A 24,399-nucleotide genomic window follows, 5' to 3' on the forward strand; every position below is an offset into this window, starting at 1 on the left:
GACTAGAGAAACCTCTGTTTGACCCCCTACCTTTAGGGCGAAAGGTAGTGGTCTGCCTCTCATAGGCGGGACTGAAGGCTGGCGACTGAGTCACCACCTGCTGCGGAACCATCTGGTAGGTGGGTTGGGGCTGTGCCACCATCTGAGGCACCGCAGTCATGGGAAGTTGTTGTTGTCTAGCAGGGCGAGAAGGCAACCTTGGCCTCTTCGTCTTCCGTTTCGGTTGGGGACCCTCATCCGGGGAAGACTTCCTCTTGGCCGATATGCCCCACTTCTGGAGAAGATTCCTATTCTCCATGGCGACTTTGTCTACTATTTCTTTGACCACTTCATTAGGGAAGAGGTCTTTCCCCCAGATGTTGGGAGATATCAACTTCCTGGGTTCGTGTCATACCGCAGCCGAGGCAAACACGAACTCCATACAAGCCCTTCTAGACCTAACAAAGCTATAAGTCTTTAGTTAGGGTTGCCAAGTGTGTTTTGGCTGTGACCATGAACATATCTGGGGACCTATGTTCACTGGTCATTGCCTTCAGTGTCACCTGGAGGGACAGAGAGGTAGCAGGCCTTTCTTTCGTGTCTTGCTCCCTACGCAGGAGGAACTCTGACAACTTGGGGAGGTTTTCACTAAACTGACGTCCAGCGATATCGGCCTCCAACTTCCCGACTGAGAAGGTAAGCTGAATATCCTTCCAGTCTTTATGATCTGTCAGCAGGGCTAGGGAAAGGGGCCTACACTCCTCCAGTGTAGGGTAAGGTTTCCCAGCTTCCACTGCCTTGAACCCTTTTTCCACAAAGGGGAAGGCCATTGTTGCTGGAGCAAGAAAGGAAGGGTGTTTCATACTCAGGGCTGGCACCGTAGAGTTGGTGAAGTCCCTGTCCTTCAGACTGCTGGCTAGTAAAGCTTGAGCCTTTGTATGGTCAAGCACTATGACCTCCTTGGGCTCTGTCTCCTCCTTGGAGACGGGTTCTGTCCTTAGACAAACAAAGCAGTCAGGATAGGACTCAAAGCTGGGCCAGAACTCAATGTCCTCGTTAAGGACAGCTCCCAGCTTTTCTGAGATGAAGATCTTGCCGTTCGTTATTGGCATGTACTCGGCATGCTTCCATGGGTTTACCTCAGAGCACGAAGGCAGATTCTTTACATTAAGTCTCCTATGAGACCCACGGGTCGCTGCAAGCTGGTGAATCTCCTTCCTTAGCGCAGATTCCCTTTCTTCGCTCTTCTGAAACATCTCCATCATGGCTTTGATGGCAGATAGGGTGTCATCCGACTTTTCAGGTGGAGGAGCGGAGGACGTAGAGGGCACTGGTTCTGGGGCAGGAACCGACGAAACAGACACTGTTTCGACTTCATCCTCTTCCGTCTCTGGACCCAACGTAGACTCCTCTTCTTGACCTTCAGCTAGAAGGTCCTTATCGGTGTCCTCTGACATCCTCTCATCATCTAGATGGATGTCCTTCATCGCATCCGAGACATCCGTGTCCACTGCTATCTGGATGCAAGGGATCTCAGGGTGAGGCTGAGGAATGACAGCATCCACAGATGCTTTGGGGAAAAGATAGGCCCTCATACGCTCGTTAGGGAGGTAAGGCCCCGTGGCATTTTTCTGGAAGCCACGAACCCATCTGCGCAGCTTGTTCCGAGCTGCATCCCTTGACTCCGTTGTCCTGGGGTTCTCAAAAGCCTCATAAACCAAGTCTTTGCACACTGTACATACCTGGGGGTCCCAATATTTGAGAGGTCCCTTGGTGATGGAACAATGGGAGTGTGTCCTACACTCCAGGTGACCGCAGAAGTCGTTGCTACGTACGTTGCAGAAGACGCTGCCGCACTTCACATGGTCCTCCTGTAAAGAGAGGAAAATAAAATTAGTATACTGTAGTTCATCTCCCTAGATAAACTAATAAATATTATTACTATTTTCCATTTCATTTTATTGCATATAGCTTAGGATAGATAAGCTGGAAATGAATTAGGAAAGACACATACATGTGTTTCCTGCCCAGCCAATTGCTGTGACCTCCCTCCATATTAATCCTAGGGTTATCCTCCTCAGGAGGCCAGGTGGAAGAATCTAGCCTATAAGGATAGAAGAGTGTAGCTAACACTAACTTCCAAAAGGATTAATAATGAGGGTCATTAATAACTGATCATCTATCAGTATGTAGGAAGGGAAATCCTTTCCCTATCTATAAGGTCTCAACAATAGACTGTGCCTGGACACACACAGTATGTTGGAAAATTTAAATACTGTATACTTTTATACAATAGTTTTCTGTCTGCAGTATGTTCTGTACCACAGATATACTGGCTACTGTTAATACATATACTGTAGTTGTCGCCGGAATGCAGCCGGCAAGGCTAATACCTATGGCACAGTTCAGCTGACACAATATTGAAAAATTAGTAGCCGGCAGCCCACCGGATTGCTGGCGGCTTACCACTAGCCTAGACAGCATTCTATGTGACAGGGTAGTATGCCGATAGTTATGTCAGTGAATCATTGGCTGTCGGTTCACAAGTCTAGCCAGCGTCTTGCCGGCTAGGTTAGTACCTGGTGGCACTAGCCAAGAGAGAGAGAGAAAGCAAGGAGTGAAGGGTGATGTAAGAGCACTGTCTCACTTCCTTCCTCCGGAATGAATGTTCTAATGGAAGGGGAGAATATAAGATAACAAGCTTCCACCCATCCACCTCCGTTGCCGGTCCCTGCCGGTCATATGATGTGAATGGCAGCCCAAGGGAGGACTGAAGAACACTCCAAGTCAATGGATCTTCTGCCAGCAGCTGGTCCTGCCGACACATCTATCCCGGAGCACTGTGTCCAATAGGGAAGCTGAAAGACTAGGCCATACAAGCAGAAGCCCAAGCTGGCCCTACAACCTGCCGGCAAGCGGTGAGATTGCAGGATGACGGGCAAAGAGGTGTGATGGCAGTGGTGGAAAAGTGGAGGAAGGCGAGCCAATACTCCCTTCTTTATTTAGCTGTAATATTTTGACCCGCAGTATCAGCACATGCCTTGCCTAAAACTTCTCAGATTGCGAGGCAAGAACATAAGTCCTTTAAGGAGAGTTCTTGGTAGTCCACTGCCAAAAAAATTGAATCCTAAAAGACCTCCCTTTCAAGGATAAAAGTCCAAAGTACTAGGGGGTAAGGTAGATAAATGTACCTTATATCTAACTTTCTTTCCTCAAACCACCTTTCTAAGTCCTGGGCTGAAGTATCAAAAGGTAGTAATGAGCCGACTGGAAGGCAGTTGAGACTTCTTGCTCCATGTCCTCTGAAGTTTGATAACTGCTCTTTATCCATTTCAACGAACGATTCCAGCTTGCGCCAAAGTAATATCCCTTATGAAAAGACTCTGGTTTGTACGGCTAGGAAAAATACACATTACTTTAAAAAAAATTTATTTTAGTTTAAAAAGTTGTCATTTTATTTAAGAAAATTCCAACATTTTCATCATACTGTTCTCTACTGATAGTTGTTCTCTATTATTTCAGACTCTTCATCCCAAAGCAAATAATCATTCACCTTTTGTGGCAAGATTATTTAAACTACTGAAGATATTTGCAAGAGATTCAGGACTGGGGAAAAAAGGCAGAAGGGTCGTATGTTGGCTCATGTTGTAAGACTGATGTAAAAAATAGGAAGCTTAGTGTTAACTTTGTTTGTACAATAATATTGAAGAGGATGGCATCTTGTGATAAGGAGGGGATGAAGAACTCTGAATCATCAGAGTTTCCAATAAAAACTGAAATGGAAGATCCGTTTCCACACACTGCAGTCAAGTCTGAAAAGGATGATATTTTTGCGAGTGATGGACTCCTTAATGATGACTCTCATATCATGAGTCCAGCCATGGAATTCATAGCAGAGCCAGAAATAGAAATCAAAGAGGAGCCAGAAATATTTGACTGTGATGTGTTAGTGACTGAAGACGATTTACAAATTAGCAAAAGGGAAGTCAATAAAGAGGATGAGATAGTAAAGACAGAAGTGAAAGTGGAATGTGATATACAGTTGGAATCCAGTAGGAAAGAGGATGAAGGAAACGGAAGAGGAAGTGGGAAAGAATGTTTTCAGAAAGAGGAGCAAAAAGGGAATTATGAAAAACAGTTTAGTCGAGTTGTTAACTCCAATACTCAAATGCCAATTCACACTGAAAAATGTGGCAAAACATTTCATGACGAAGTTGATCTTAATGCACGTCATAAAACTCGCCCTAGAAAGAAGCCATATAAGTGCAATGTCTGTAACAAAGCATTTTCTGATAGAAGTAATCTCACAAGCCATTATAGAATTCACACGGGGGAGAAGCCATTCAAGTGCAATGTCTGTGATAAAGCATTTTCTGAGAGGAGTCATCTCACAGAACATTATAGAATTCACACGGGGGAGAAACCATTTAAATGCAAGCTCTGTGACAAAGCATTTTCTCAGAGTAGTGTTCTGACTGCACATTACAGAACTCACACTGGAGAGAAGCCATTTAGGTGCGATTTCTGTGACAAAGCCTTTTCTGAGAGAGGCGTGCTCACGAGACATTATAGAATTCACACGGGGGAGAAGCCATTCAAGTGCGATCTCTGTGACAAGGCATTTTCTCAGAAAAATGTTCTCACTGCACATTACAAAACTCACACCGGGGAGAAGCCATATAAGTGCAATCTCTGCGACAAAGGATTTTCTCAGAAATGCCATCTCACAAGTCATTTTGCAATTCACAGTGTGCAGAAGCCATTCCAGTGCAGTGTCTGCGACAAAGCATTTTCTGAGAAAAGTCATCTCACAAGACATTTTAGAATTCACACGGGGGAGAAGCCATTCAAGTGCAGTGTTTGTGATAAAGCATTTTCTCAGAGTAGTCATCTCACAAAGCATTCTAGAACTCACACTGTGGAAGCCATTATAGTGCCGTGACTGTGATCTGGCATTTACCTGGAAATTTTTCTCTCTCAAGGCATTAAGTTTTGGCCTGAAGAAAATATATAAGAAGTAGGGAAGTTTTATTCTTTTGGGAAGTGGTGAATGCTGTTACAAAGCATTTCAATTTCCATATTAACTAAACTAGTTGTACTCTCTCAAATGGATTTGAGACAGTTCCTTTGCAAATGATTATTAAGCAAGAAAATAACATGTCTGATTAAATGAGCTCCTCTGCATTTCCTTGGTGAAGTTCAACTGCTTGAGCTGTTGCACTCTGATGGGTCATCTCTTGTTAGTTAGTTATGCACCTCCTACTTGGACTGTTCCTCTGACTCACTTCTTATTCACATCCTTTGTTGCTTAAGAACATTTGACAGATAGAAACCCGAACAGTATTTATGGAAATTAAATTATTAAAGGAAATACTTGGACACCGGAAAACAAAATTGTTTTATATAAATTAGTCTGCTGATATCTTCTGCTTTACATATTGGAGGAGGGACATGATTACTGTGGTGTTTCTTTCTTTAATGATCTTGTTACTAAGTGAAATTTCACTCAATTGATGTATTATGCTTTAATTGTTTTGTATTTTAACTTGTATTATTACTTGCTCCTACATGTCAAACAAACTTTTGACCTTTTATACAATTATGACTTCAGGTCCTATTTGTAGTGGTAGTAGCTGATGGGTAGGCCCTGCCTACCCACCTGGTAGCCTTATTATGTTTATGTTACAGTTTCCGTGCTACCTGCCTTTATGAAATGTACTTGTTCCTGTCGGGCAACATGTTGCTGTCCTATCCCACTTGTGTGTGTGTGTGGCCGACAACAAGAGCCTAAGGAAGGTCTCCCTTCTACATCACTGGTGCTCCGTTGGCAGACTAGTTCTCTTACTTGATGGTGTCCTTGCTGATAGAAAGTTTCCTTTTCAATTTGAATTCTGAGGGAAAGTTCAGACTTCCTAAGTACAAAATATTACCTTACTTTGAAGTTCTTCCTAAATTAATATTTTTGTCAGTTGGTCTATAAGGAAAAGGGAATGTTCTGTATGTAAAATTTGAAATTATCTTTGAATATTTTTTTTATTTTCATCTGCTTATTTTTCTAACTAAATTGTATGCTGTAATGTTCTGTATTTTTAACAAGTAATTGTTAATTTGAGATGTCTTGTTTTTGACATGTATTTAATAATTGAATAAATTATTTTTACAACAATTTTTGTATTTCATTTACAGTTACCATATTTAACAGCATATGGGATGCACTTTTTCCAAAATTTTGCCTCAAAAAATCGCCCTGCATCTTATGCATCGTAGGTGAAGTTTGAGACCTCCCCTTGTAGTGTTTGACAGACTGTGGCCAGATGTAGCACACAGACTGCCTAGTGTCTGAATGCCGACCACACTCCAACATTCACTACACAATAGAATACGGTGGAATACCCAAAGATCTGGCCACAAGGTAAACAATCAAGGATGAACTGGGCACCACCCCTTGATTTTACACTGGGCGAGGGGACCCAGCTAGAACTGTACAGTAATACCTTGAGATACGAGCTTAATGTGTTCTGGGACCAAGCTCGTGTGTCAATTTGTTCATATCTCAGATCAATTTTTCCCATATAAAATAACTAAAAAAAAATTATTCCGTTCCTACCATATGAAAAAACACCTAAAAACAGTATATTACAGTGGAAAAACATGTTTTCAATTGTTCTCATTCACATTCTACACTCACAAAATAACAAATACCTATGTACTGGTTATGATCCTAAATAAAATTTAACTTTATTACGGAGTTCTTATCTTCGAGACAGACGGTAGCGGCTTTCAGCGGTGTGTGCGGAGGAGGAGGAGGAGGGCGAGAGGACGGGGAGGAGAGAGACTTGATGGCAACACGTTCCGTACGCAACACTTTTGTAACACTATGTAACATAACTTAAAATGTTATTTTGATTATAAAATAGATTTTTGAATATACTTACCCGGTGATTATATAGCTGCAACTCTGTTATTCGACAGACAACTCTACGGAAAAAACTCGCCAGCGATCGCTACACAGGTTGCGGGTGTGCCCAACAGCGCCATCTGTCGACCAGATACCCAGCTCTCAATGTAAACAAAGACTCAATTTTCTCCTCGTCCCACTGCGTCTCTATTGGGGAGGAAGGGAGGGTCCTTTAATTTATAATCACCGGGTAAGTATATTCAAAAATTTATTTTATAATCAAAATAACATTTTTCAATATTTAACTTAGCCGGTGATTATATAGCTGATTCACACCCAGGATGGTGGGTAGAGACCAGTAATATATGTTTACACTTTTATGAGCTAAGAGTTTTTTATTTCATTTTAGAAGTTATCAAAATAACAAAAACAAAATAAATAGGTACCTGGTAAGGAAGTCGACTTGAACAATTACTCTGCCTTTTAAGTACGTCTTCCTTACGGAGCCTCGCGATCCTCTTAGGATGCTGATCGACCCCTAGGATCTGAAGTATCAAGGGTTGCAACCCATACAACAGGACCTCATCAAACCCCTAATCTAGGCGCTCTCAAGAAATGACTTTGACCACCCGCCAAATCAACCAGGATGAGAAAGGCTTCTTAGCCTTCCGGACAACCCATAAAAAAACAACATTTCAAGAGACAGATTAAAAGGATAAGGAATTAGGGAATTGTAGTGGTTGAGCCCTCACCCACTACTGCACTCGTTGCTACAAATGGTCCCAGTGTGTAGCAGTTCTTGTAAAGAGACTGGACATCTTTCAAGTAAAATGACGCAAACACTGACTTGCTTCTCCAATAGGTTGCGTCCATTATACTTTGCAGAGATATATTTTGCTTAAAGGCCACGGAAGTTGTTACAGCTCTAACTTCGTGCGTCTTCACCTTAAGCAAAGTTCGGTCTTCCTCACTCAGATGTGAATGAGCTTCTCGTATTAACAATCTGATAAAGTCTGACCAAGCATTCTTTGACATAGGCAAGGATGGTTTCTTAACTGAACACCATAAAGCTTCAGATTGGCCTTGTAAAGGTTTAGTACGCTTTAAATAGAACTTAAGAGCTCTAACAGGGCATAAGACTCTTTCTAGTTCATTGCCTACGATCTCCGATAAGCTGGGGATATCGAAAGATTTAGGCCAAGGCCGAGAAGGCAGCTCATTTTTGGCTAGAAAACCAAGTTGTAGCGAACAAGTGGCTTTTTCTGACGAAAATCCGATGTTCTTGCTGAAGGCATGAATCTCACTGACTCTTTTAGCCGAGGCTAAGCATACCAGGAAAAGAGTCTTAAGAGTGAGATCTTTCAGGGAGGCTGATTGTAACGGCTCCAACCTGTCTGACATGAAGAATCTTAGTACCACGTCTAAATTCCATCCAGGGGTAGCCAAACGACGCTCCTTGGTGGTCTCAAAAGACTTAAGGAGGTCTTGCAGATCTTTATGTTTGGAAAGATCTAAGCCTCTATGCCGGAAGACCGATGCCAACATGCTTCTGTAGCCCTTGATAGTGGGAGCTGAAAGGGATCGTCCTTTTCTCAGGTATAAGAGAAAAACAGCTATTTGAGCTACAGAGGTACTGGTCGAGGATACAGAAACTGACTTGCACCAGTCTCGTAAGACTTCCCACTTCGATTGGTAGACTCTAATGGAAGACGCTCTCCTTGCTCTAGCAATCGCACTGGCTGCTTCCTTCGAAAAGCCTCTAGCTCTCGAGAGTCTTTCGATAGTCTGAAGGCAGTCAGACGAAGAGCGTGGAGGCTTTGGAGTACCTTCTTTACGTGTGGCTGACGTAGAATGTCTACCCTTAGAGGAAGACTACTGGGAACGTCTACTAACCATCGAAGTATCTCGGTGAACCATTCTCTCGCGGGCCAGAGGGAAGCAACTAACGTCAACCTTGTCCCTTAGTGAGAGGCGAACTTCTGCAGTACCTTGTTGACAATCTTGAATGGTGGGAATGCGTAGAGATCCAGATGTGACCAATCTAGGAGGAAAGCATCTATATGTATTGCTGCTGGGTCCGGGACTGGAGAGCAATAGATTGGAAGCCTCTTGGTCAGCGAGGTTGCAAAGAGATCTATGGATGGTTTTACCCCAAGTGGCCCAAAGTCTCTTGCACACATCCTTGTGGAGGGTCCATTCGGTTGGAATTACTTGCCCTTTCCGACTGAGACAATCTGCTATGACGTTCAAGTCGCTTTGGATGAACCTCGTTACTAGGGAGATGTCTTGACCTTTTGACTAGATGAGCAGGTCCCTTGCGATCTCGTACAACGTCAGTGAGTGGGTACCTCCTTGTTTGGAGATGTACGCCAAGGCCATGGTGATGTCCGAGTTAACTTCCACCACTTTGCCTCGAAGGAGAGACTTGAAGCTTTTCAAGGCCAGATGTACTGCCAACAGCTCCTTGCAGTTGATATGCATGCTCCTCTGACTCGAGTTCCACAGTCCTGAGCATTCCCGACCGTCTAGTGTCGCGCCCCAGCCCACGTCCGATGCGTCCGAGAAGAGAACGTGGTTGGGAGTCTGAAAAGCCAGGGGAAGACCCTCTCTTAGGTTGATATTGTCCTTCCACCAAGTCAGACAAGACTTTATCTTTTCGGAAACCGGGATCGAGACCGCTTCTAGCGTCTTGTCCTTTTTCCAGTGAAAAGCTAGATGGTATTGAAGAGGACGGAGGTGTAGTCTTCCTAGTGACACAAATTGTTCCACGGATGACAGCGTCCCTACCAGACTCATCCACAGCCTGACTGAGCAGCGTTCCTTCTTCAGCATCTTCTGGATGGATAGCAGGGCTTGATCTATTCTGGGGGCTGTTCGTCTTGTTGTTCAGCAACGTCCTCATCAGAGGGTTCCTCATCCGAAAACTGATGAGGAAACGGCAACGGAGTGGGCAACGTCTGGCTCGCTGAGTCCGGTCGCACTGGTGCATGCGTGACGGAGCCGGACGCAACATCATGGAACTGCTGCACAGTCTGTGAACTGTCAACAACCATGGGTGCGCGAGGAAGCACAGCGTCAACCCGAGACTGTCTAGACCGTCTGGGTTGTGCAGTCAACACTCTACCGGGTTGCTGAGGTTGACGCACTGCGTCAAAACAAGTCACCTCTGCTGGTTGTTGAACGTCCTGAACGTCAACAACCACCTCCGAGCGTCGCTTAACATCAACGTGCGGCTGGCAACCCACACTGGGTCGCATCGGTGGAGGAACCACCTCAACTGGCAGACGCGAGTAGGTTACCTCAGCGTCAACAGGGCGCACAACCGACCGGTTGGAAGGTTGTTGGCCAGAAGGTTCGGTAGCAACCTTCTCCGCATTAAAGTCCTCTATCAAGGACGCAAGCTTGGACTGCATGTCTTGCAGCAAAGCCCATTTAGGGTCTACGGGAGCAGGTGCGGCAACAGACGGGGTTAGCGACTGAGGCGGTACCGCTTACCATCCCTGAAAGCCTTGTTATGCATGACATAATTGTACAGCAAAACTTCAAAGGCTCGAAAACAGCTGTGAAGTTGACCTGTAAAAAACTTGGAGCGTCTCCTAGCCAGGCGCCAGGGAGAGTCTACGAGAATTGAGAAGTCTATCTGGGCAGAGGCATGAACTCCCAAGCCGAGAACTTCTCTCGTGTCATATCAGACTCTCGCTCTATAAACCAGTTTAAAAGAAGGGAAAGCAAAGGCTGTATCCCCCAAACTCCTCCTGGTGAAAAACCAGTCGCCTAGCCAACGTAAAGCTCTCTAGGAGAGCGAGAGAGCACTAGCTTAAAAACAACGGCTTCGAAGTAGCTAGGCCTAGTGTAAGCTCTGACGTTTAGGCGAACGAGGAGCAGCTGTTACAAAAAGATCCGGACAAAGATCCTTAAAAAAATCATCATGATTTAATTAAAGTCCATAGGGGGCTAAGCAGCTTTAGGCTCCTCTCCATCTGACAGAGTCCTTAAGGGAATATCAGTAGGAGGGGGAACAGCAACTTCCTCATCTACAGGAACCTTGTCCGATAAAAGCTGAGTCTCAAGCAAGGGAGAGACCTACCGTGGTGGCAATGCTTTACAAGCAGAGTCCACACTCACTGGTGCATTAGTAGCGGACCAGAACGCAACGTCATGTAACTGCTTGACAGTCTGTGAACTGTCAACAACTGAACTGTCAACCACAACAGGTGCGTGAGGACGCACAGCGTCCACTCGAGACTGCTTTGACTGCCTAGACTGAGCAGTCAAAACAACTCTAGAATGCGGAGGTTGACGCACAGCGTCAAAACAAGTCAACTCCGATTGTTAGTGAACGTCTTGAACGTCAACAGGAGCATCAGCAAGTGGCCTAACGTCCAAATGCGGCTGAAAAACCACACGAGACCGCATCGAGTGTGGTTCTAAACAACCTGACTGACGTGACTAAGCTACGCCAACGTCAACAGTAAGCACAAAGGAACGTTAGGTTGGCTGAAAGCCAGGATATCGATGAGATAAACGGCTAGACTCAACGGACTAATCGGCAGAATAGTCTTCCATAAGGGAGGCAAGCATATACTGCATGTCTTGCCATACAACCCATTAAGGATCAACGGAAATGGTTGTGGTAAGAGACGAGGGTAACGTCTGTGACCGCAACACTTTGCCAACAAAAAAAGACTCGGAGTCTGTGTTACGCTTTTGTTAGGCGGCGAGCAGTTATCCGATGACTGCATAGGGTCAGAGCTGTCCTAATGGTTGTAACCAGGACGCTGGACCTGTCCTGAAAGGACTGACTTTCGCTTAAGGGCTTCGAAACCTTGTGACAGGTTTCTTATGCGAAAAGCCTTTGGATGACGAGGAGAAACAACGTCTCTCTCGTCTTATGGTAGGGGAGATCTTGGTAAGATACACCCGATACCATAGAGGGAAAACGTCTGTTCGTTGATCAAGGCCTCTCGAACCCATAAGTCGTTTGACATTACTTCTCCCCTGGGCTTGGGAGCATGCAAGAGGTCCCGGACTAGGTGAACGACAGGCACGAACAGACGAACCCTCGGACGCAACACTGTAACACTTTGCGCATATCACTTTATCACTTCGATTTTCTGTTTTGCACTTATTTCACTGAAATCGAAACTTTTACTGATTTCTACCTGAAACACGCAATTCTACCCTTCATTAAAAGGTAGTAATTGCGAAATCAGTCGTATAATGCAAGCTCATTAATACCAGCAAAAAACAGAAAACATATTTTAAGATAAAAAAATCAGTGGCTGGGAAAGAGACTAAACACTAGTTCATATAACTACGTTTTCAATCTCTCACCGCACATAGCCTGGGGACGAGAATAAAAAACTAAAAACGTTTTATCCTTCCTCCCCGTACAGCGACTAGGGACGAGAGTAACTCGAGAACAACGTTACCCGCTTGAACGGAACGTTTTCTCTCCTCTCTCTCCCTCCGTCTCTATCTCTCTATCTCTCTCTCTCTTTCTCTCTTGATTTCGCACCTAAGAGAAGAGCCCAATTATATTTCGTCAAAAAAACATGTTATTTGACTAAAGGAAAAAACTGAAAGGTTTTTCAAATAAAAAGTTCCTTTAAAATAGAATTTAAAACATTTAAGCTAAGAAAGAATGAACAAAACGTCAGAATCGATTTACTCTTACTGCAAAGTGAAACCGTGATACACTCTCTCTCTATCGTAACGATAGAGCGCATGTTGAACGTCCTGAACGTCAACAACTGCGTAGCATAAATAAACTAAACGTTAGTTCATCTTTGAAAACAGTACGAAGACTATCAAAGAAATTCTTTCATAAAATATTACATTTAAAAAGTTTTAAATCCTTAGCTCTTTAAAAGCTAATTACGAAATAAAGGGCTCAACGTTGATTAACTTCGGTTTCCAAGTTAGGACCGCCTACTCTCAGGAAAGGTCGCATATAAACAAAACATTAAAATTTATTTTTATATGTTTATAATAAATGGAAAGTTAATCGAAGAGGCCTAATAAAGGCGGAGAGATATAAAATATATAGAGGAAAATCTATAACGTGATAAGATAATTACTAAAAGCCTAAACACACTTCCGTCTAAGGGAAGGGTCGGCCATTTAAAAGTGAAAGAAAGCCCATACTCTCTTTGTCACCATAATTAAATCTATCCAAAACGAGTTCAAGATTTAAGATGAAAATAAAACACCTGCATAGCGAAAGCTCAAAACTAGAATATAGTACTTCACCAAATAGATGTGAAAAACTCCAGTTTAGCAACAGCGAGTAAAGTACGTCTTGTCGACACCTCGACAGAGAGAAAATTGAGTCTTTGTTTACATTGAGAGCTGGGTATCTGGTCGACAAATGGCGCTGTTGGGCACACCCGCAACCTGTGTAGCGATCGCTGGCGAGTTTTTTCCGTAGAGTTGTCTGTCGAGCAACAGAGTTGCAGCTATATAATCACCGGCTAAGTTAAATATTGAAAACTTTGAATTTAACTTAAATGAAATTAGCAGTTTTAAATTTAACTTGAATGAAATTAGTTTACTGTACACACACTTAAAAATAAACATTAATCTTACGTTACACGAAACTTAATTCTAATTTTTTCATTTTCATTTTTTTTTACTTTTCTTCTTCCGGCTTGGCTCTTTCTGCCTCGCTTTCACCTTCACTTTTTGCCGGCCTTTATGAAAAGAACCTATCTAGGGATGTTTGCTTTTGTCTTCCCTTCAAAATGTTGCAAAAATGACGTACGCAAGTGTCGTCACAAAAGGCTAACGCACGACCACATGCTAACTTGTCCAGGTACCTCTTTTCCATAAAATTAGAAAACTCCTGCCACTTCACTAACATGTCTTTGATTTCCGTCGTAGAAAGGCGGCCCTCATCTTCCACCACATCCTCGCTACTGAGCTCCTGCAACACCTCCGAATGTTGCATCTCCTGGAGCTCGATCAATTCCTGTGTCGTGAGCTCTTCCTGATGCTCCTCAACAAGGTCGTTTACGTCTGCCTCATCTACCTCCAGCCCCATGGACTTTCCAAGAGACACGATTTCATCCACCACAATAGGTTCGGGGTCATCAGGGTCTGTCGTATCGAACCTTAATTTTTTCCATGCTGAATTAAGAGTTCTTCGTGTGACACCCTGCCATGCATCGTCAATAATTTTTAAGCAATGGACGATATTGAAATGTTCCTTCCAAAATTCACTAAGGGTGAGATTGGTGTTGTCTGTGATATCGATGCATTTCTTGAACAAATGTTTCGTGTACAGTTTTTTAAAGTTGGAAATTACTTGTGGGTCCATGGCTGGAGGAGTGGCGTGATGTTGGGTGAGAGATAAAGGATCTTGATGAATCTGTACTCATCAAGAATGTCCTCTTCGAGACCAGGAGGGGGACCAGAAGCATTGTCGAGGACCAGGAGACATTTCATTGGCAGGTTTTTCTCGGCCAAATCTTTTTTGACTGCCGGACCAAAGCACAGATTAACCCATTCTGTGAAGAAATGCCGCGTAACCCAAGCCTTAGCATTAGCACGCCACATCACTTGCAGTTTTTCTTTCAACATCCTTTGGCTCTTGAAAGCACACGGGTTTTATGAGTGGTACACCAGCAGTGGCTTGACCTTACAGTCACCTCTGGCATTGGCACACAAGGCTAAAGTTTACTGGTCCTTCATGGGTTTATGGCCCAGTAGTCTCTTCTCTGCCATGATGAATGTCCTCCTAAACATCTTCTTCCAGAAAAGGTCAGTTTCATCGCAGTTGAAGACTTGTTGGGGGATGTAGCCATGTTGTGCGATAACCGAGGCAAAGGTTGTGACGAAGTCTGTCCCGGCTTTCGAGTCGGAACTTACTGTTTCCCCATGCCTCACAACAGAGTGTATCCCAGTCCTTTTTTTAAAGTTATCTAACCAGCCATGACTGGCTTTGAAGGCTTCCGCTGGCGTCAAAGTCTCCCCTCCAGCCACAACTGGCTTTGAAGGCTTTCGCTGATGTCAAAGTCTCCCCTCTCTCGGCTGCTTGCTTCCCTTTCAAGTCATCGTAGATTCTGCTGGCCTTTTCACATATGATAGTCTCGGTCGTGCTATCTCCCGCCAACTGTTTCTCCTTTACCCATATTAAAAGAAGCCTCTTCATCTCGTCATGGATATCACTGCACAGCTTGGAAAGGATAGTTACTCCTTTGGAAGGCTTGGTGCTCTTTATAACATCCTTCTGCTTGAGGATGGTACATAATGTTGATGTACTCCTCTAATATTGGCGAGCCGGCTCAGATACTCTTACACCACTCTCATGTTTTTTTATTACTTCATGCTTTATTTCCATTGTTATCATACACTTTTTCTTTTCACTACCCTTGTTTGCACTCCCTTGCTTTGGACCTACTGCTTATTCACTTAATTCTGCACTGATTAATGCAAAAAACACGTAAAAAAAGCAAACACTATGGCCGATGCTTGGAGATAACTTTACGCAACAGATATCCAATGGGAAAGACTGAACGATGCTGTCCTGGTGAGAAGCCTCTCGCACACTTTGCCACCTGGCGACCGCATAGGGAACTGCCTCGTATCTCAGGACAAAAATGTTCTCAAAATTTTCCCCGTACCTAAAATTTCTGGTATCTCTAGGTATTACTGTAGTTGCCTAATACTATTCTTGAGGCATACCATCTCTCTTATTACTGGCATGCATGGAGTCCTATATAAATAGCAGTAGCATACTTTCAAGGTAGGAGGTTTCTTTACTATATTTTAAGTTATTTGAACATTAGGAGAGGAAAATTACATTAAAATTATTAAACATAAATTCTATATTGGTGGCTGAGAAGGGGACAGGTTATGCAGGGGAAAGAAATGCTTACTGTTTGCAAAAAGAAAAAAAAAGTTATCTAAAATAAGAGAATTTTTTTTATAATACAGTGATGAGAAAATACAGGTCTTCAAAACCAGAAGGAGAGACATACTGTATATATCTCCATACATTTGGGCTAAATTCAATTGTAATTTGACAAGTTACTTAGTTGCTCAAATATTTCTTGTGAACCATCATTTTTAAGTGATATTTCATCACAGTTGCTACAGAGGATTCCTCAATGCTACAATCAAAAGGAACGGCAAAATATCAAATACTAAAGTTAACTTTACAAAAGCCATTATACAAAAGTCTACATATTATAATACTTTAATGAACGCAACAGAGTGTACGTTGCTGTGGCCTGGGTGGTCCAATGATCTCACCCAGCAACATCACCGCTACATTAAATATCCAAACAAAACAGTTAACAGCAGCCAACCTTGGCAGTGAGGATCAAAGGGATCGTGAAACAATGTTACACATCTGACCTGTCTCTACATCCTCACCTTTACATCAGAAAGACAAAAAATGTTCACATGTTGGCCATCCCCATGTAATCACAGTTGTCAGGGGCAGGGTATTCAGTAAACCGTACATTTAGTGAAAAAAAAAAACTCACAAAAGTTCAATAATGTTAGTACATATACAATTGTCCCCCTTCTCCTTTTATCTTATTTGCTTTGTATATTGAACAAAACAACACAGACATTCTACAGAAGCTAACTCACTCTAAGGTCTGCACATTACCAACTACACTCCTGTTTGTATTTACTTGTGTTTTATAAAGTGCAACTTGAATGGATTTAGGGCACCTTTCCTGTTATCGGTGAAATATTTCCGCAGATACGACACTTTTTACGATAGTCACACGATTGATTGATTGATTTATGAAATTTTTGGCTCGAAGCAAAGTGCCGGAGCCGCAAGGCCATTCAATGCGTATATATCCTAGTATAAAGTATTAATATATAAATTAAAGTAAAATATAATGAAATCAAAGGAAATCTATAAAACAGATTAAAATTTTAAACCACATTAAAACTATAACTCATAAAAAAATATCAATATCTTTTAAAAACTGTACAACTTGGTCCACTCGAGCACTCTCACCTAAAATTTCCCTAAGGAACATATTGACTAAAAGATTATTTGTACGTTGACATCTAAAAACAGGACAGGACACCAAAATATGCTCAATGGTTACATCCACTTGGTAGGCAGATCAGCGAGGAGCATACCTATCCGACTCACCTGTCATCAGATACCTATGAGCATAATTTGTGCCCCCTATACGTAACTGAGTTAAAACAATACTAGACCTTCTGTCCACCTGGAATTGCAACCATGGTTGGACAGAAGGACTAATTGACTTTAATTCAAAAATTTTTCTGGAGAAAATCTGAACCCTCTACCACTGGCCCAAAAGCTGTAGCCGCATTAATAGCAGTCTGGATTTTATGACATGCTTCAACAGCTGATGACTTGCTACACATTACTGCAAAGTCATCAGCAAAAACCATACCATGCACCCAATAGGAACTTGTTCAAGTAGACAGTTAATAGTGACATGGAAAAGAGTTGGGCTAAGAACGCTTCCCTGAGGCAATCCTTCTTCTTGGGTAAGCTAATGAAATAAGAGAGCCATCTCTCACTTTTAGGTACCTATCTGACAAAAAATCTTTAATACAATAAAACATATTACCTACAAAACCCCAATCAACTAGTTGCTTACGGATACCACCTCGCCAAGTAGTAACGTAGGCCTTTTCTAGGTCAAAGAACACTGCAATGGTCTGATTTTGCATGGCAAAAGCATTCTGAACCTCTTGAGGGAGGAACATCAAAGGGTCATTGGTACTTCCGTTTTTCCTAAAACCAAACCGTTGGTTAGATAAAAGATTCTTCGATTCCAATTACCACACTAATCGAGCATTTACAATTCTCTCATAAATCTTGCTAACACTAGTTAAAGCAATTGGTCTATAATTTCTAGGGAGGTAGGAATCCTTTAATGGTTTTATAATAGAAACTATGATTGGTATTTTCCAAGACTTAGGAGAAGTTCCGAAAGTCCAAAAACTATTTCAAACATCTAAAAGAAATTGCTTTGTACTTTTTGGTAGATTAAAAATCATGTAATATAAAATATCATCTTCCCCAGGAGATGTTGGGAAGACAATGAAATTACATTATCCAATTCTTCTTTGGTGAAAGGAAGATTATAAGATTCTGAATTTGTACTAACAGGAGGAGTAACCGCAGTACTGTTTCTAATATCTCTGAATGCAGGGGGGGTAGTGTAAGGGACTAGATTTAGTAGAAAAATGCCTACCAAAGGATTCAGCTACTTCTCCAGCATCAGATATTAAGAGGCCACCATTTCTTAATATAGGCAAGGGAGATGGACAGAATTTCCCTTGCAAGTTTCAGATGTTATTCCAGACTAATGAAATAGGGGAATTATATTTCAATTTGCTTATGTATTTAATAAATGATTCCCTCCTTGCTTGCTTAAAAGTTTTCTTTTGATTAGCAAGAGCTCTTCAGTATGTTACTTTATTGACTAAGCAAGAGTATCTACGATATCTCTTGTGGCCATTTTTAGCCATCTTCCGCGTCAAAGCACACACATCGTTCCACCAGGGAACTAGAGGATGTTAAGGTTTACCCGATGTTTTGGGTATGGACAGCATGACACCAAACAACAATATGCTAACTAAATACTCGTATGCATGAATTGAACTATGGAATTCATTTATTTCGCATTGAATTTTAGAGGATTTATTAAATAATCCCCAGTCAGCTTCCCCCACCTTCCATTCGGGTAAACATGGATATGGTATATTTTTTACACACTGCAGGTGAATGGGCGAATGATCACTGCCATGATCATTCTGGTCTACTGCCCATTGATAGTCTAACCTCGAGGATGAAGAACAAATAGCGAGGTCTATGACTGAATCGGAACTTTGATAAACATCATGTCTTGTAGGGGAACCATCATTCATTAAAGTGATGTCATTCACGTCAAGCAGTTGTTCCACTATCAACCCACATCGATCACAGCATTGTTCTCCCCATGGGGTGTGTTTGGCATTAAAATCCCTCATCAATATAAACGGTTGAGGAAGCTGGTTTATTAAGGATTATAAATCATTAAGTTCTAGCTGACGAGGATTACCATGTGCATCCTTAAGTTTATTTTCTAATGTTGGATAAGATAAAGTGAACAAATCGTGATCCATTTCAGTAAAAATTTGGATTGCACAAGCCTGCAATACAGAATTCAGAATGGACAACTCTGTGATTAACAGACTTGCGGATTATGATGCCTGTGGCTCCCTGAGCACGAGTGCCTATCAGGGGTGGAGACTTATAAAAAGAGAAAATATAACCTAAATTAGGAGTATGATCTCCCAATTTAGTCTCCTGTATACATGTAGCAAATATATCATGTTCTTCAAACAGAACCCGAACTTGCTCTCTATTTGAATTAAATCCACGGATATTCCATTGCATGAGACCCATTATTTCAACATTTTTAGGGGCTTTTTATGATCTAACAATTTAGGAACCTGAGACCTGGAGAGAGAGATCTTGCCAGCTACACTCTCAGTATTTATTGATCTGGATAGTGCAGACGATTTTTTAGGTGCTGGGCCTTCAGTTGCTCTTTCAGTTTTCTTTTTAGTAATTCTATTATGACTCTGAGAATCTGGAGGTGGAGGTGAAGGGGGAGGAAGGGGTCTCTTTTGTTCAACAGATTTGGCCTCCATTTCCTTGCCGTCATTGGATCGGTGAACTGTTATGGCAGGTGATGTTACAATTTGGTATGAAGAATCCTCAATATCTGGCAGTAAGAATTCTTCAAAAGCTTTAATCGATCTGGTCATAATTGGAGGGGCTATAAGAGCACCACTGGAAGAAGTTTTGCAAGTCCCATAGGAGAGGGATGGATGATCCCCACCAGAGAGTCGAAGGATGCCCATCTGTGGGGGCAAGAGGAGTCCCACCAAAATGGGCTGGAGCCCCACCATGGGGGCCGGGAAGCCCCACCAGGAGGCACCCAAGGAACCCCACCAGAGGTGGCAGGAGGAGACCCAGAAAAGGGGGCAGGAGGAGCCCCCAAGGGGGCCCCAGAACTCTTTATTGCATCTGAATAAGATCTAGCTAATAACTTTTTTACATGTCCGACAGTGATGTGTTCTGCAAAAGATTTCATCAATACCTCTTGGTCTTTCTTTAATACAGGGCTTCTTTATCACAGGAATGATGGTCACTCTTGCAGTTCACACACATTACAGGTGTTGAACATTCCCCATGTTTAGGTTGGGCACAAGATCCACAGATCTTATTCCTAGTACAAATACTAGAGGAGGGCACAAAACCAAAACAATTAAAGTACTGAAGCACTGTCGGTCTATATGGACGAACTTTAACAATTTCACTGTCAAAAACAATGTCTGGAAGCAAATAAGAATTGCAAAACTTAAAATAATCATTGATGATCAGGGCACTTTAAATACCTTCCAAATATCATCTGGACACATTTACAAAATCTCTCTCTCATCCAACTCATACATATCATCATCAAAGATAACCCCCTTTGCATAGCTGAAGTTGTAGTGAGGCTTTATTTGTTTTACTATTCCATCAGGATCAAGATTAAAAAGCATTACAGCTTGGCCGCTTGTTCGTCAGTCTTGGTATTCACAAGAAAACAGTTACATCCGAAGCAAGATATCTCTGGTCTATTAACATTACCGATATTCTAGTTTACTAACCTCTCCACTTTGAAGAGGTTTCCCCTCTCACTTCGTGTGGTAATAATCAACCACTTAGCTGGATCCGGTGCTCTAGATATTTGAATTAAATTTGGATCTTCAGGTTCATTATGAGGTCTATATACATCTAAATACCTAGGTACCTCTTCTTCCCTTGAAAGCCTAACATTCATAGTATCTGAATTAAACTCCTTGTAGGCTCTATGGGCTTCTGTCACTTCATCAAAGATGATAAAGTTTTACAAAAATTTATTATTGTTGCAAAGTTTATTTCTGATTTCTTATATTAATCCAAATTTTGAAAATTCTTTGTATGTATCATAAAAAATCCATTCCAAGAGCATAGATTTACCCAAAAGGATTACTGTTTTTATAGGTTCCATAGTAACAATGGAGCTCATAGAAGTATCATTAGCCAGCATCAGGGGAAGAAGCGGATTGGTCGTCAACGGGTTTCGGTGGGTTCGTCATAAGGACGAGAAGACATATTTCCTCTGAATATTACCCCCACCCACCAAGGAGCCACACTTAGAGGACGGGGTCATCCCTCACATTAGGGCCACTCTAGGGATAATATCCAGATATATACCACTCCCTCAGTAATTGAAGTCCGTCGAAGGCGGGGTTTGAGATAAAACTTTCCCCTCGCTTGGGCACATCATCAATGAGTTCATGCCCAAGAGGAAGAGACTGGAGAAAAAATGAAATAAAACAAAAGGGAGAGAGAAAGTGCTGACTAATTTAGTTGGATCAACAACTGGGAACCAAGGTCCAGTGGGAAGCAGTTCCCACCAAACATCAGAGCCCAGCTGTCAATCCCTAAGCCCTCCATCCTCGTCAAGGCTTCAGCATCTGGGGGGGGGGGGGATAATCACATGATAAGTGAGGAACTGTCAACCTGCAGAGTAAGTCTCGCAACCATCTCCGGGCCCTACAGGGTTGCAAATTACCTGCTAAGAAAACAAAGAAAGGAATTTTGAATGAAAGACTGGAGATAAATAAATTAAACAGTACAATAAATATTCAATGAAAAAAGATATCGTGCACATACAAGCTAAGCATTAAAACTAAAAAAAAAAAAATAAGAAAACTTGAAATAGTTTGTATTTTTCCTAGACGTATTTTTCATACCGTAGGCCTAGGCTAATCTTCTATCCGATGCTCACTAACCCAGCTCACGCTCAGTACTCTTACTAACCCTAAATTCCATAAATCCTTATTTTATTTTTATTGCTGGTTTTAGTGTATTATTACACCCTCCATATAATTAATTTTGGGTTAAGTACAGAACACTGTTAGCAAATTACAAGTTGAGATTCCACCACACAGTGTGTGCAAGTGAACGAGGACCAAATAAGATATTTAATGAAGTCAAACCTTTCCCATTCATGTTAATAATGGATGCATCCTGAATGAGAAGCTAAGAACCTACACTTCTTTTTATAAAACAAACATTTCTTTATATTCCAGCCTTGAAAGAAGACACAAGTAATGGCAAATACCAGAAAGCATTTGTTATAAAACACCAAACAGAAAAGACAAAAAACCATTAGTACACAAGAGCTTGTAAATTCACTTACCTAAAGGTATCACCCTCAAATTACTAAACGCTCCTAAGTAAATTGTAACAGTGTATTAAATTTGGTCCTACACTGTATAACTTTCCTTTATTTCTAATTTAGGAGTATTCACAATTATACAGTATAATATACCAATCAATAATGCTTTGTAAAATACCAGTCCCTTCCCCAAAATCTTATCAATTTCCCATAAGGTAAGGTCTAAAATGCAACACTTAATAATACCTAATCAGGAGAAGGAAAACACAAAGGTCAGTCAAAATACTCTACCTATATTATTATTAGCTAAGATACAACCTGCTGCTTCCTCCGATGCCTTAGATGACCGCGGAGGTAGCAGCAGTAGGGGATTCAGCATTATGAAGCTTCATCTGTGGTGGATAATGTGGGAGGTTGGGCTGTGGCACCCTAGCAGTACCAGCTGAACTCGGTTGAGTCCCTTGTTAGGCTGGGAGGAACGTAGAGAGTAGAAGTCCCCTTTTTTTTGTTTTGTCTCATTTGTTGATGTTGGCTACCCCAAAAATTGGGGGGAAGTGCCTCGGTATATGTATGTATGTAAGATAATACCCTAGTTGGAAAAGCAGAATGGTATTAGCCCAAGGTCTCCAACAGGAAAAATAGACCAGTGAGGAAAGAAACAAGGAAGCAAATAGCATAAAGTTCATGAGTATACCGTCAAGCAAAAGAACTTTAATGCAAGACATTGTATTCAAAAGTTGAGTAAACAGCTTGAAACTGACTGAAGGTAAGGCAAAGAGGTTTAATTTTATGGGGAACCCTCTCTAACATATATTTCCCTATTTCAAGTTTTCTTAGTTTATAATAAAATAATGGTCAGGACTGTAAGAAAATTATACAATAATGGTTTGTATACATTGTTGGGGATAAGTTACATATTCTAACATCAACTTCCACTTATATAACCTTAAGAATCACTACAATAAAAAGCAGAGTTAACATTTTTATCTCAACTGAATGGTCGATGGATGTCACGACCTTATCTTGAAGAAACAAACATGCCGTGATCTGATCTCGCACAAACAAGGGGAGATTGCTCAACATACAATGCATAGCATAGTTCTTCGTAGCAAATTAACGTGGCCAAGCAAGAATAAGAAACATGGAAGAAAACTACAAACAAATGAAGGAACAATGCTTTAATCAACTTTGCAAGAGATGTTTAAGCAGTAGGAAGCCAGCTTGCAAAGGGCAGTTGTATTGAATGAATGAATGATTTGAAGTTCCCTGGCATCCTGACATCGAAGGTCATCGACGCCGATATAGTTTATTATAAATAAAGATTACAAGAATATTCAATTAAAACCAGAAAAGTAAATATGTTATAAAATCTAAATAGCATTACGAAGACCTGCTTCTGATATAAATTTAAAAATGCCACTAGCATTGTACGACATATCAAGTCCAAGGATCTTGGCAAGGATGAACCTGCCATCCTCACCCCGAGCCTCAAACAGATATCTATTTCTTTCTGTGCTATAAGTGGGGCATTCAGTTAACAAATGCCTCACTGTCAAGGGTATCAAACGTTTGTCACAATATAGTTAGTGGCCAGCCAGCAGAAACTTGTGTGTCATCCAAGTGTGACCAATACGGAGACGACAAAGAGTAGTCTCCCATTTTCGGGGCATCCCATTATACCTCCAAGGGGATACAACAATCGCAATTTCTCTCATCTTATTTTTGGTCAACCTATCCCAATGCTGTTGCCAATTGTTATAAATAGAATTTTTAATTGCTAGTAAAAAATCATTACAGAGAATGGGATACCTTCTTGGTAGTAACTCGGCTGCAGCACTCTTTGCCAGTGAATCTGCCTCTTCATTTCAAGAGACACCTACGTGTGCCGGAACCAAGCAAAATCAAACTGTCATACCTTTCAGGCTAATAATTAAAAGCCACTATAAAGCCTTTAAAACTAAAGGGTTACTAGAATTAAAACCTTCTAAAGCTTGAATCACTATAAATAGTAAAATTGTCCTCCTCTTTTAACGCTATTTTCTCAATAGTGGTTAGTATGCCATATAAATTCAGCAGTATATATGGAAGATATTGGAGGAAGTGCACCTCTACAGCTAAAAGAACTATTATATACTCCAAATCCAATGCCAGCATCAGATTTGGAGCCATCATTGTATATAAAAGTTGATTCCCCATGTTCCTCAATCTGTTCTATAAAAAGAGTCCTAGCTTCTAATTCAGTCATGTTATTTTTAACACCAATAAAATATTTACAAAAAGATATGAGGGGCTGATGATATCTTAAAA

At 41.6% G+C, this 24,399-nt stretch overlaps 1 protein-coding gene across 1 annotated transcript in view; it reads left to right on the forward strand.

Moving 5' to 3' along the window:
- LOC137618726 (zinc finger protein 677-like) overlaps window positions 1-6,040 on the forward strand; it is an 86,745-nt gene extending 80,705 nt beyond the window's left edge. The window contains exon 3 of the mRNA XM_068348893.1: window positions 3,502-6,040. Coding sequence (XP_068204994.1) covers window positions 3,692-4,921 — 1,230 coding nt within the window. The 5' untranslated portion in view covers window positions 3,502-3,691 and the 3' untranslated portion in view covers window positions 4,922-6,040. The remainder of the gene's footprint in view (window positions 1-3,501) is intronic.
- Window positions 6,041-24,399: the final 18,359 nt, after the last annotated feature.

This window comes from Palaemon carinicauda, chromosome 25, assembly GCF_036898095.1.
Source record: "Palaemon carinicauda isolate YSFRI2023 chromosome 25, ASM3689809v2, whole genome shotgun sequence".
Taxonomy (NCBI): Eukaryota; Metazoa; Arthropoda; class Malacostraca; order Decapoda; family Palaemonidae; genus Palaemon; species Palaemon carinicauda.